Below are 14343 nucleotides of genomic sequence, written 5' to 3'. Positions count from 1 at the left end.
TCTGCATAAAAATTGATCTTACTTACAGGGTGCACTTCCCATGCACAGAAGGTTATAATTAGTGTTTCCACTTAATTTTGCAAAATCTTCAGACCATCAATGCCAGCACCTTCCCACTGACCTAGTTGATTTTTTTTTGCTGTCAACCCCAAAAAAGACTAGCCATCCAAACATTGCTAGAAATGTGCTTTTAAGTTTTCTTGTACAATATCGAAGCATATGAAGATTCCCCATCAGGAGGAATGAGGAACCCCTTTCACCAAAATCCTCACAATGTCCACTAAACAATTTTCAATTCAACAGTTGGATTACCAGTTAGCTACCCCAGATTCAGGTTTCACAAATGGTTTCCAATTGTTCCATAAAACAGTATATGACGTGAGTTTTCTGGTCTCAGCAAGACTGTTGACTGAAGGTCTTGAATGTGACTCCCTATGATAATATCATACAAGGTTGTGGATCAGCGGCAGAGTTGATATTTGCTTTAAGGATTCCTCGCAATTTTCCTGTAACCTTGGTTATTGTATCTGCAGACATATTTGTTGTCTTGGTTTGGAATAACGTGTGGCATAGAGGTTCATGCCAAAACTTTAAAAATAAGTTTATTCTGGATAGCCATTATAAAAGGCCACAGGTTTCAAAACAGGTTAGTGTGCAAGGTAATTCAGATTAATAACTAATTGGCTAATTTCATGCCCTTGGGATTTGATGAACACACTTTATTCATTCTGCTTTCTTCCATTCCTTATTTTGATTCATATATGTAAAACAGGCTCTATTGGATTGCACTTTACAGGAGGGTTGTTCAAATCACAGTTTTAATGTGAGTACTAGAATTGAACAGTGCAGGAGGAGGCTATTCATCCCATCAGGTCTGGGCTGCATCATTGGAATAAAAACTACCCTTAACATTCAATGGCAGTACCTTTGCTGAGAGCCATCATCAACATCCTGAGGGTCACCATTCACTGGAGACTCAATGGGACCAGCCACTTAATACTGCAGTTACAAAAACTGGTTAAAGGCTGCAATGAGTGACTCATCCCCTAACATTCCAAGGCTTTTCCACCATCTGCAGGGCATATTGCAACCATGATGGAATATTCTGCACTTGTCTGGATGAGCGCAGTGCCAACAACTCTCAAGGAACTTGGCAACATTGAAGACAAAGCAACCGGCTGGATTGTTACTCCATCAATCTTCCTAAACACTCATTCCAGCCACCACTGGCACATATTGGCTGTATCGTTTATCATCCACAAAATACACTGCAGGTTCCCCTCCAAGTTGCATACCATCCTGACTTGGAAGAAAACTGCTGGCCCTTCTTCATCGCTGTGTCCAAATCCTGGAACTCCCTACCCAATATCACTGTAGAAACACCTTCACCAGAAGAAGATTCCTGTGTATTAAGGTGCCCGTATCCTGGGTCCCACACCTAATTGTTGATGCCCATATCCTGAAAATGAATTAAAAAGAATCTCTAAATAGTCCGATTCCACTGTTCGTTCTCCAGAACTCCACAAATGATGTGCATTCAATTTTCTTTTGGAACTTGCTTCTACTATCCTTTCCGGGAATGCATTCTAGGTTAGACTACTTTTCTGGATAAAAGAGGTCTTTTCTTATTTGCCATCTTTTTCACCTCTGCTGCATCATTCTTTGACTCCATGATAAGCATTAGAAGAGCTAGATTTCAGAATGCTTGTTGAAGCTTCACAACTGGAAAAGGCTTTTGTGATGCCCAGAAGAAGCCAATGGATTTTGTGGTTGCAAATAGGGTTTCTGCAAAGTTGCATCTTCTGGATGAAGGACAACTTGTATGATCAGCGTGTTAAAACCTATTCAAAGTTGCTAGTTATCAAGTAAACAATAACTGGATCATTCTTCTCTTCCAGTGACACTTTCTTCTCCCATTCCCCATTCTTTAGTATAATTCTGTGGAAAAGAGCTCTTTGATACCTTATCCAAGTATTCTTGTTCATTTTTATGCCCTTTGTGTGTTACAAGTCTGTTTACTATGGAATGCATCAGATTTGAACGTGATCTTTATACTTTTAGCTGAAATCATCATCATCGTCATTTTGGGCAGTCCAATCTTTGAGCTCATCAGGGGTCAATTGTGGTGTTTCACTATATCTGTGGAGATTTTCTGGTCTTTGTGCATCAGCTGTACTCTCTACAGTGTGTTTATCCAGTGAAATATTTGACATAGTCCCACATGAAAAACTTCCAAAGATTGGGATTTCAGGGCCTTACCTCTTGACAGGCCACTACTTACCTGGTTAGGGAAATCACTGTATTCAGTTCCTCCCTTTCCTGTCAGCCCCTGGAAACTAAAGGAATAAAGGATCAGGAAAACCACTTTGATAGCCCCTTTGTGGCCATGCAAGTTTTTTTTGGACCAGCTGTTGCAGTTAAAAACTTGATCCTTTTTTCCACCATATGACGAGCATTTAAAGTCCCATATGGGAGGAATGTTCTGAACTCTCCACACTCCAACCCATCTGACTGCATACTAATTGAGTGAGAGGGGTTAAGTGCTCATGGCCTACAGAAAGAGGTAATTCTGACTTATTACATTCAGAAACTCTACCACCCAAGTGGTGTTTGACAGCAAGAAACATAGGTTTTCTGATAGAATGTGACATCAGAAGAATATCCTGCTGTATGTGAGAATCTTTAAAATTCTTTTCTTTTGTCTTCAGAACATGATGGATTTGAGTTTCATGCCTTGCTCAGTCGGAGTCTTTCTGGTGACCATAGTGAATGTCTACATTGCCTTAGGAACTGTTGAAATCTACATATGTAACAGTATCTTGGACAGCCACCCTGGCTCAGAAATATATTATTCTTGTCTGGTTTCAGAACTTGGACTTAAGTAGGTAAAACAGGAAAACCACAAGAAATTTGCCTTAAGTCATTTACACTAAATGCAAAATATTGTAGTAAAATTAGGTTGTGTTTAAGTCAACAGAACCAAATTTTGGAAGCAAACTCCACATGCTGCCATTGTTATATTACATATTTAGAGCAATCAACTGACAATGAAGTCTACTCTACTATCTCCTTTCATTCCCACTTGAGCCTATGGCCACAAGATATAACGCCTGACTTGAAATTTTTCCTCCTTTATGGATCTTCTGTGCATAAGTGAATTTAAACATTATCCAAACATAAAAATTAAGAATCCACTACTAAAAGAAAATTAAATAAACTACAGATGCTGGAAACATTCAGCAGGTCAGGCAGCATCTGGGAAAGGCAAAACAATCAACATTTGGTGTCCGACCCTTTCTGTTCTTGTTTATGAGTCCACCAGTTTCTTGAAGTTATTATTGTCAAGCTCACAAAGGCACTTCATACGACCTCCTTCTGAATTCCTTTGGTTCTCCCTTCTGTGTAAGCAGCTATATTCTGCTCAGGCCCTGTTCTGCTTTTAGCTCTTACTGATTAAAGGAAAATAGAAAATTAAGTGACATCTGATTGAGTCTTTGGGCTGTCCCGTTTCAAATGTTATGACTGAGTTACTGTGCAGAAGAAGATATCAGCATCCTCTGGAAATCCCTGACTTTGTTTCATCTCTTACCTTTTAATATTTTGCTCTTTCCTACCAAAGTTGAAGTTCCATTATCCTTGAAGTGAACTTATTGTTGAAAACCAAGTTTGATTTATATTAAAACTGGAAAAAAAAGTAATCTCTAATGAAATATCTTGATGGCTTTGGTGGTGCAATGAAACTACATCTCAGAATTCCACTTTCAGATACAGCAGTAGGGTGCAGCATTGTTTCCTGATGCACCAAGGAGTAAAAGTGAGCTGAATTCAAATACTTCCAATCTTGCACACCCTTGTGCTGCCAGATTAAGAACAACATTGCTGCTGATCTGAGTGCCTTCAATCTCATTGTTTGAAGCAACAAGCTGATGTACACAGTTTAATCAGGAAACAGCAGATTGAAAAATTACTTCCTTAAAACTGAAAGGACTTTAAAACCCTAAATTTGATTTTTTGCCAAAATGAATTGTGAATTTTTAACATTGAAAGTAATTGTATATCTTTGTTCAACATGATATAATATTCCAGTTTGAGTGTTCCTGGATCTATGAATGTTCTATTTAGGAATTTTCACTATAACACCATTGACTCTTTGGTACATGTCCTTGATTTACGAATCTATTTCTTGTTTTTGCAAAAAATTGCCCCAGTATCCACCAATAGGACCAAAATGCATTTTTTCCAGCTGCTTCGTTTTATGATTTCCATGAATGCAACCCTTCTTCTATAAACTGAGGAATACCTGTAAGAATACAAATATATCAGTTTACAATATCTATACCTCTTACCATTAGTGGCAGTCAACATACAGTATAGTAGATGAGCTCACCTTATGTAGTAAACTCTGCTTTATGGTGTTTACCTGGTCTTATTTTTCCATGCTAGATTTTATTATTTTTATCAAAAGGTGAACCTAACAATGCTCAACATTCTTAAACTATAAATCAATCAATAAGTTTTGGCAACTGAACATGCATTTAAACATGAAATTAGGGAAGTTGCTGTCCAAGGTGCCTTCCAGAAACTGCACAAAACCAGTATTTTGCTGAATCAACACTGAAATACTCAGTAAGACATTAAGCTATTGTATTTCTGTTGGATAAATGCACATTAAACTCACCAGGAAAAACTAAGGTTTGGCCATTACAACATAAGTAGTTCTTTTCATGGTGTGTTACTGTTAAACATTTGGCAATTTTATAAATGGTAACAATTTAAATAATGTTTAGAAAAAATCATTTTTGTTTTTTATATCCCTTTATTTTGCCTCCCAGTATTGATTTGCATTGATTTAATTATTCTAACTAATAATTTTTGGTTTGGACTCAGCACTGCTCTTATGATTTTGCAGTTTGATCATTCAAAGTGATACATATTTGTTTGTTATGTTCGTATATCCTAGGTTCCATGTACAATGTACCATGCAGTTTTGACCCCAATTTCAATGTATTTCTATGCAAATTGCCATATCTGTGATCAATTGTAGAGAATGACTTGTATTCTTCACCAAGAACAATGTCTGGTCCAGAGGAAACCTTGACCAATTATGTTCCTTAATCTGGAATAATTAGCTCAATTGTCTTAACTTGAATTAATCATGTTTTTCTGAGTTATCATGTTGTGTCAATAATTAAATCATGTTTTAAATTGAGATAAAAGCAAGTGAATCAAAGTTTAGCAAAGTTAAGAAGGAGTATTAAAAAAGATTAACAACCATCTATAAAGGGGAAACTGAGGTTTTGTGAAGATGAGTAAATAAAGGGCAGTGTTGAATATACATGAAAGCCTCATGAATGTGAAAGAATGATAGAGATATCAAATAAATGTACTTTTCACAGGAATGTGTGGTCATGCTAGTAAAGGTTACAAGGGTGGTTCATTCAGATAGGATAACTATGAGTAGAGGGATATTCCTGGAAATGTTGGAGGAACTCAAATGTACTTAATGATGCATTCCATCCTTGAATCGTGAGAGAAGTTATGAGCTATAACCACACTGTTTCAAGTTTCCAAGGTAAGAATGTTCCGCCAGGATTGGGCAATCACAAATTTAGCACTTCTATTGGGAAACGATCACTGTTGATCAATGAGTATAATGTTAAGATAAGCATTAAAATTAATACTCACTTTGTGAAATGAATCTACTGACTTCACCTCATATGGTAGACAAAATATGTTTAAGAATTCTTTAAGAAGTAAGTTGTTCTTAAAAGATAATACGGTTGGCATCATATTCATGTGTTCTTTTTTATATAGAGAGCAGTCCAATCAACCAGATTGCTCTACTCTTTCCTCTTGGTCTTACCTTAACAGATTTATCCTATTCCTTTTTGAAAACCACAATTGAACCTGCATCCACCACAATTTAGGGCGCTGTGTTGCACTTTATGACTGCTTGCTAGGTTAAAATAAAAGATTTGCCATATTAAATCTGTTTTGTTTTTCTGGTCCTATATTCCTCTAATATGCAATAGATTTTCTCTGTTTACTCTATTCAAATAAATTAGGGTTTTGTGTACTTCCATCAGACTTCCCCTTGACCGTCTCAGCATCCACAGTGCATCTTAACTGCATTATGTACAGTGCTCCCCGATATGTGGTGACCAGAATTTCATGCAACATTTTAATTGTGACCAAACCAATGATTTTTAAAGGTTAATGGTAACCTCCTTGCTTTTGTACTCCATACATCCACTAATAAAGCCTAAGATTCCGTATGAATTATTAGCTAGTTTCCCAATATGCCCTAGCACTTTGAAAGGTTTATGTACAGTATGTATTAAACCAAACTCTTCCTGTTCCTGAACCCACTTTAGAATTTTACTATTTAATCCACGTTGTCTTTCCTCATTCTTCATCAACCACAAAGCAATCATTCCACTAACATCTTTGTCCTATTACCAAATTTCCAAGCTTGCAGTGTCATTTACAAATTCAGAATTTTTACTCTGCACATCTACATTTAACCAATTAATATATTTCAAAAACAGAAGGAGTACCACTATCTACCTCCATACAGAAAAAAAATTATCATGGTCCTCTTATTTCCACCTTAGGCCAATTTCTTATTTTTTCAGTAACTAACCCTTTTATTCTGTGGGCTTCAATTTTTATAACCAGCCCTTTAACACACACACACACACACACACACACACACACACACACACACACACACACACACACACACACACACACACACACCTGCACTATTTTTATCAGTCTTTTCTGTTAGCCATTCAAAGGAATGTAAAAATATGGCATGTCTGAGGTTGATGAAATTAGGATGCAAGGCAGTAAAATAGAAGAATGGCTCAAATGTAGCAGGTGAAAAACAAGTAATTTAGCAATGAGTGTTGCCTGTCATCCATGTTCACTACTGCATTCCCCATCTCACCAAAATTGCCATCTTTGGCTCTGGAAAGCTGATCTCATTGGACCAAGTGGTTCTAGAGTTGAGGGACTAGGGTCTGAGTGGCAACAGAGCCTTGAATAACAAAATTGGGTGATGTGGACAGGTTGGAGCCCATAGAACCCCTCTAAAAACAGCTTTGCTGTTCTGTCACAGCCATCTGAAGTTTTTTGTACCTTTCTGAATATCTGACATTCACAAACGTTTAGTTGTTTAAAATGAACCAAATTATTCTCTTAAAAAAATAACTTTTCGAAAAAGAAGAGCTCTCAAAAAATATAGGAACAAATAAAAATATTAGCCTGAATAATAATGAAAAATAATTAACTTTTCTATTCTTTCCTATTTATTCTGCAACTCTATATTCCAATAAATTAGTGGGCTCATGGATCCTCTTGGAGGTCTGATCTGACAAAGGATTCATGAGCAGATTTCCCAAATATCTGCTTCACCACTAGTCTCTAAGGGGAGTCTAACAATGCATCACAGCCAGTAAATTGTTTGTGGAGTTTGGCCAGTGAGTTTGGGGCTTCCGTGGTTGAGTGGGAGTTCTGAAACCTACCAACATTTTGTTAGAAATTCCAGGAATTCCGTGCAGAACTGCCAGTAAAATTTAGCAACTTTCAGGTATTTTCTTCAGCTTAAATTTATTTTGTTATAATACACCCTCCTTGATTTTATCCTGCCAAAATAAAGTGTTGCTTTGGTATAAGCCAGAGAAAATTGAAAAACATGAAGGCCACAGTTTTTTTGCAAGTTGTGCTGATGTCTGACAGCTCATTAACAGCTCCTCGCTTGTTCCTTTCTATATTATAGGGTGCATTTGCTTTGCTTGTAATTTATGAAAATACAGACTTGTGGGAATGCAAATAACATTGCAGAGCACAAGTGCACCTTGCTACATTCATTATTAATTTGATCTGTGGATAGGATAACCACCATGATTTTTGTAGCACTACTTCCTAACATTGTCTCCATGCAAGAAAGATAAGACCATACGATATAGGAGCAGAACTTGGCCATTTGACCTATCGAGTCTGCTCCATTATTCAATTATGGCTAATTTTTTTTTTACAACCCCACTCTCCCACCTTCTTCCCATAACACTTAACCACTTTACCAACCAAGAACCTATCAATCTCTGCCTTAAATACATGCCAACACTGATCCCTGTGGAACTCCACTAGTCACTGGCAGCCATCCTAAAAAGGACCCCTTTATCCCCACTCTCTGCCTTCTGCCAGTCAACCAATTTTCTATCCATGGTAGTGCCTTGCTTCTAACACCATGGGCTCCTATCTTGCTTAGCAGTCTTGTGTGCGGCACCTTGACAAAGGCCCTCTGAAAATTCAAGTAAATAACATCCACTGACTCTCCTTTGTCTAACCTGCTTGTTATCTCCTCACAGAATTCCAACAGATTTGTTACTCAAGATCTCCCCTTAACAAAACCATGCTCCATTGTATTATGTACTTCCAAGTTATCTGAAATTTCATCCTTAATAGTGGACTCTAAAATCTTACCAACCACTGATGTCAGCCTAACCAGTCTTAATTTCCTGTCTTTTGCTTCCTTTTCTTCTTCAACAGAGGGGTCACATTTGTGATTTTCCAATCCTCTGCGACCCTCCCTGACTCCAGTGATTCTTGAAAGATGCCTCCACAATCTCTTCAGCTACCTCTTTCAGAACTCTGGAGTGTAGTCATCTGGTCCAGGTGATTTATCCACCTTCAGGCCTTTCAGCTTCCCCAGTACCTTCTCCTTAGTAATGCCACTACACTCACCTCTGCCCCCTGGCTCTCTTGAATTTCTGTGTCAATCTTCATACTGATGTCTTCCACTGTGAAGATTGATGCAAAGTACCTATTCAATTCCTCCACCATTTCTCTGTTCCCCATTACTACTTCTCCTGTGTCATTTTCCAGCAGTCCAATATCCACTCTTGCCTCGCTCTTACCCTTTATGTATTTAAAAAAATCTTTTGCAGTCTTCTTTTATATTATTGGCTACTTTACCCTTGTATTTCATCTTCTCCTCCCTTACAGCTTTTTTAGTTGTCCTCTTGGTTTTTAAAGGCTGCCCACTAATCTTTGCTATATTGTATGCCTTCTCTTTTGCTTTTAGGCTGTCCCTGATTTCCCTTATCAGCCATGTTTGTCTCGTCCTCCTTTTAGTATGCTGCTTCTTCCTTGGGAAGAAATTCGGCTGTGTCTCCCAGGTTACTCCTAGAAAAGCTACAGTATGTTAATGTTTTATCTTCATAAAGCATGAAATATTAGAAATAGAATATGAGAGTCATGGAGTCATACAGCACAAAATTAGACCCTTTGACCAAATAAGTTCACGTCAGCCACCATGCATCCATCCACATCCATCTTATACAAACCCGTTTTATTCTCACTACGTGCCCATCAACTCGTCCGAGATCCTACCACTTGCCCACACAATGTACAGTGCCCAAATAATTTACCAACCTGCACATCTTTGGGTGGTACCACTCAGACATGGCAGCCCCAAACTCACATCTATGAGAGGAAACAGCAGCACCTGGAGGAAACCCACACAGTCACAGGCAGAAAATGCAAACTCCACACAGGTTAGGATTGAACCTGAGTTATTAAAGTTGTTAAATGATAATTATAAATAAAGGGGATGACTTGTATCACATCCACAAATAAATCATTGAATCTTGTTTAGAATTAAAAATGTATGAGGAGACAATGCAGTGTTTTGTATTTAATATACAATGCACATTATTTCATAAAAATTTGTTTAAAGAGTGAACAGAATTTTTACCAAAGCATTGTTATGAGTTTTATTGTTGTATCATACCAATTGTAAAATATAACAAATAGCTAATAGTTACAACTGACATTTTCTTGGCCCGTTTGCTTCTAATACTACTTGGTATTATTCCTTTTGCTTTTTGGGGTCTCTAACCCAGCCAGTAACATAATGCCAAAAGCACGACATTTTACATACTGTTCTTCAAATCCATAGAGAGGGATTTTCTGTTTCATATAATTAAAACAAATAGAGTACCATTGATGAAGGAATCTGAATTTATACCTGCAGTGAGCATCACTCCTTTGACTCCACAAGATGAAATAATTGCCATTTTTATTGCTACCTGGCAACTGTTCACCTGGTTAAAAATAACTTGGAATCTGGGCAGAGTCCAGCATCTGTCCTTGATGCTGAATTATAAGGCTGATAATTGTCCTGTGGGTGGTTTATTGCAACTTTGTCCATGTTGTTTTATTTGAACTTAATTATTATCACATCTTGTTGGATCATGGCTAAGTTGGAAATTTTGTTTTTTTTCTGCCTATTTTCCCAGTCAACCGGATTGTGCACCCCCACAATACTGCCTTTATTCATATGCTGTGGCAATAACTTTTCGAGAAGTGACCAGCATAATGCTTTCACATTTGACATGATAATATCTTAAAAATTGGACAGTCTGGTTCTACGAACTCTTCCACATCTGTTACTCTAGACCAGAAATAATGGATGCTCAGTTGCAATATCTTGGGGTACATGCATGCTTCTATCATTTTTAGATGCCCAGACCAAACTATGTGTGAAGTGAATAAGCAATTTTTCCAGACTTGCTTTAACATAAAGCAAAGTTAATGTCCGGCATCTTGCAAATTTTATTTCCCCCTTTAACTAAGTATCTTGGTATAGCAACTCTGTCATAGGCAGAACTAAGTCGCCCAGTCTTGGCACATGCAACGATTAATTGAACTTGCTAAAGAACAAGCTTGCCTTGGGGATCAGGCCTTATCTGTGCTTCCTCTTGAAGCATTCAAGTGCTTTGGAGATACAAAACCAACTGCCTGATTACATTTTTTAAGCATAAATTTTTGTGGTTTGGTTATTGAAGCTGTGGCTTATAGCAGAACCTTGTTATAATAAACTGTGTTATTGCAACTTTGTTCCTCCCTCCCCGTCCCCACTTTTCCCCCCTTCCCCTACACACCCAAGGTTTTGCAAAAACCTTCATTATAGTTGAGAGAGGACTTTGGAATTCAGTTACATGCATCTATGATTAGAACTGATATTTTTGTGGTCTCCACAAGTTTATAATGACCAGATTCAGTTACTTCTTAATGAGATGTCTTGCTAATAGCTGTTATTATTACATTGCTTTAAGTTAGCAATAGTTGGATCCAGTCTCTTGGAAATATGGCAGCTCAGGATGCAATTTTTATTGCAACTAAAATAATCTAGACATGGTGAACAGAAGAATTAGACAGAATTTTTTCATGAAAACAGAAAATGTTGGAAATATTCAGCAAGGCAGGAAGGCTTTGCATTCTAACATTGCAGATTGATGACATTTCGACAGAATAGAGATGTATATTTGAGTATGTGTTGACCAAAACTTTCAGCTGTGTAGTAAAGTAATAACTTCATATGATGGCATGTGAACGTTTTTAACCACTCAAAACATTAACTGAGACACTTATAATGTATAAATTATGGAAACTTTTATTGCATTCTAAAATTGTTTATAGGATTCATAGTAACAGCAGCTTACAGCATTCATCAGTAATATGCTAATAAAGTTTTTGCATCACTGTTAGGGTGGCATGGTGGCACAGCCAGCAAAGCTGCTGCCTCACAGTGCCAGAGACCTGGGTTCAATCCTGGTCTCCTCTATCCACTTGGATTTCCTCTTTGTGCAGTGGTTTCCTTCTACATCCCAAATACATGCTGGTTGTTAGGTTAATTGGCCACTGTCAATTGCCCCTAGTGTGTAGGTGAGTGATAGAGTCTGGAGTGGTTGCTGAGAACCTGGGGAGAGTTGATGTGAAGAGTGATTGGTGTTTGGTGCAGACTCAGAGGCCTAAGGGCCTGTTTCCATGCAATTCTTTTATGATTCTGTTTTATAAAATAAAAATCTAGTCATTTATTGTTAGTAGCAACATGCAAAATGGACCAGTCCTGATGAAGGGTCTCGACCTGAAACATTGACTGTCTATTTCCCTCCATAGATGCTGCCTGACCCGCTGAGTCCCTCCAACATTTTGTGTGTTGCTCCAGAGTTCCAACATCTGCGGTTTTTCTTGTGTCTCCATTCATTGTCAATACTTAGATTGCCTTTAATTGACAGGATCACTTTTTTTCATTTATAGGAGAGAATTATAGAACGTCTCAAGGAACAACGTGAAAGAGATGACCGTGAACGATTGGAAGAGGTTGAATCATATAAAAAAGAAAATAAAGATCTTAAAGAGAAGATTAACAACTTGCAAGCAGAACTGGCAGAGAAAGAGGTTAGTACTATCAGATTACAGCTTGTGTTGCAAGAAAAGTGACAATGGTCATTTCACCACAGGTAAGTAGGTATCTCAAGGCACTTGAACAATGCTTTCAATGCTAACTCTGCAAAATCCACCAAATTGACTGGAAGAATAAGTGAACCAATGTTACAATCCTCCCAGGCTAATATTTCCAGCATTGAGGCCTGAGCTACTCTCAGTTGGCTATGTTGGGCAGGCTTGACACCACTCCCAAAATAAACACTCTAGTCTGATTTCTGTTGTGGGAGAATATTACCGAGTGGAGAGAGAAAAAGCTTCATGGATGTGTTCAAAACTTTTTTGAAGAAGTGCAACATCTCTGACTCCTGCAAACCTCTTGTCCATGACTGCTCATGGTGGGGAAGGTATTGGCCTCCTGGAGTCCATGCATCGGAAACACACAGATGCCCTGCGCAAGGGACAAAGGAGCACACTACCCACCCGTTCCATCAGCCACCACCTGGTCCAGAGATTGCAGTTCCCACATTAACTTCATTTCAGAACCCACAAATTGGAGTGGAAGCAAATCATTCTCGTTCATGAGGGACTGCCAAAGAAGAAGGTGACCAAATATTCATTGGCTCAAGACACAGTGTTACCGATTATCATTTACTAATAAAAGTTTAGACCAGCAATGTTTAGCTGGAATCCACTTCATATAATCTAATCTTCCATAATATTTTATATGGACAAATTTAACATTTTCACACTCCGCCACCTCCCCACCCCCACATCTCCTGTCCACTCACCTGACACTCAGAAGATGAGGCACCCAAGAGACCTGGGCTGTTCTCCAACTTTCATTCCCATCAGGTTCAGCTTTTAGGTGAACTTACAGTAAATCTCTGGAGTTCAGTACCAATGTATTATTACTAAATTAAAGGATGTGATTTATATATGTACAAGTGCAGAATTAAGCTCTCTTAAAGAGCAAGCTTTACTGTTTATTTTTAGATTGTAAGCTATAGAACATGATCTGTTACTTTAAGTGATAATTGTTTATTTTCTTTCAGTCTAGTTTGATTGACTTGAAGGAACATGCATCTTCTTTGGCTTCAACAGGCTTAAAGAAAGATTCCAAATTAAAATCTCTAGAAATTGCTATAGAGCAAAAGAAAGAAGAATGTAGTAAGTTGGAAGCACAATTAAAGAAGGTAAGGATTACATTTTGGCTGAAGGTGTTTCTTGTTCATATTTGTGGAGAGGTGAAATAAAATCTGTTCCTGAATTAATCTTGAATTAGTGTAGGACTCGAGCTAGGATTTTTAAGAAAACTGACATCCAATCAGTCTGAATCAAATTCTCAAAAGACCTAGACTTTCCTGAATGAAACAAATATTTAGACTGCCTTCTTAGTATGCATAGTCACTTGTGCTTTGATTCTCATAAAAGCATATGTCCTGTTCTGTGCAAGGTGTCTCTTACCCTGAGTTCATTCTAACTTTATCACTTCTTAAAGGAACTCTTCTTCAGGATTCGTGTGCTTTTTTATGCTAGTGAGAAAGAAGCTTTTTTTTTGATTTGCAGTGATTCAAGGGATCTGAAATGCTTGTCAATTTATGATAATTACCCAAGAATAATTTTTTGTATTTTGTTTTTAGTACACTTTGAAGTACCTAAATAGCCCCCATGAGGCAACATCCATTAAAATGTATACTGTCAGGCATTACTCCCATTGTATTATGAGTCCTGAGTCACTGGTTAGACAGGAGAGAACGGTTTTCTGAAATTCATTTAGTGGTAGATCTCTAATTTAGTCAATTAGTTTTTAGAAATAGAAATATAGGCTACAATTTCAAAATGCTTCTAAATTGGCACTGTCTAGTGAATGAAATTTTATTGAAAGCTTTCATAATTTTACAATGGTTTTAAATACAAGAAGGATAGTTACATTGTTAATATTAGGATGTTTGAAATGATTAGGAAAAAATAAATCAGTTGTTTCTCCAACTTTATACATTAGACTTTCTCTCTCAGTTTGTTTTGAAACAATGTATTTGACTTCTTTCCCCATCTAATAATCTTTCTGAGCTGTCAAGTAATCCTAACCTTTTTTTTTGAATG

The 14343-nt window shown here is 37.5% G+C and overlaps 1 protein-coding gene across 12 annotated transcripts in view; it reads left to right on the top strand.

Annotated features, from left to right (window-relative positions):
• Positions 1 to 14343, top strand: part of LOC127571453 (ERC protein 2) — a 629628-nt gene that overhangs the window by 274413 nt on the left and 340872 nt on the right. For all 12 annotated transcript variants that reach the window (XM_052017829.1, XM_052017828.1, XM_052017827.1 and 9 more), the window contains 2 exons: positions 12112 to 12252; positions 13293 to 13433. In XM_052017829.1, the coding sequence (XP_051873789.1) occupies positions 12112 to 12252; positions 13293 to 13433 (282 nt within the window). The remainder of the gene's footprint in view (positions 1 to 12111; positions 12253 to 13292; positions 13434 to 14343) is intronic.

This window comes from Pristis pectinata, chromosome 6 (assembly GCF_009764475.1).
Source record: "Pristis pectinata isolate sPriPec2 chromosome 6, sPriPec2.1.pri, whole genome shotgun sequence".
In the NCBI taxonomy this organism is placed as follows: Eukaryota; Metazoa; Chordata; class Chondrichthyes; order Rhinopristiformes; family Pristidae; genus Pristis; species Pristis pectinata.
This window is presented reverse-complemented; position numbering and strand designations above follow the sequence as displayed.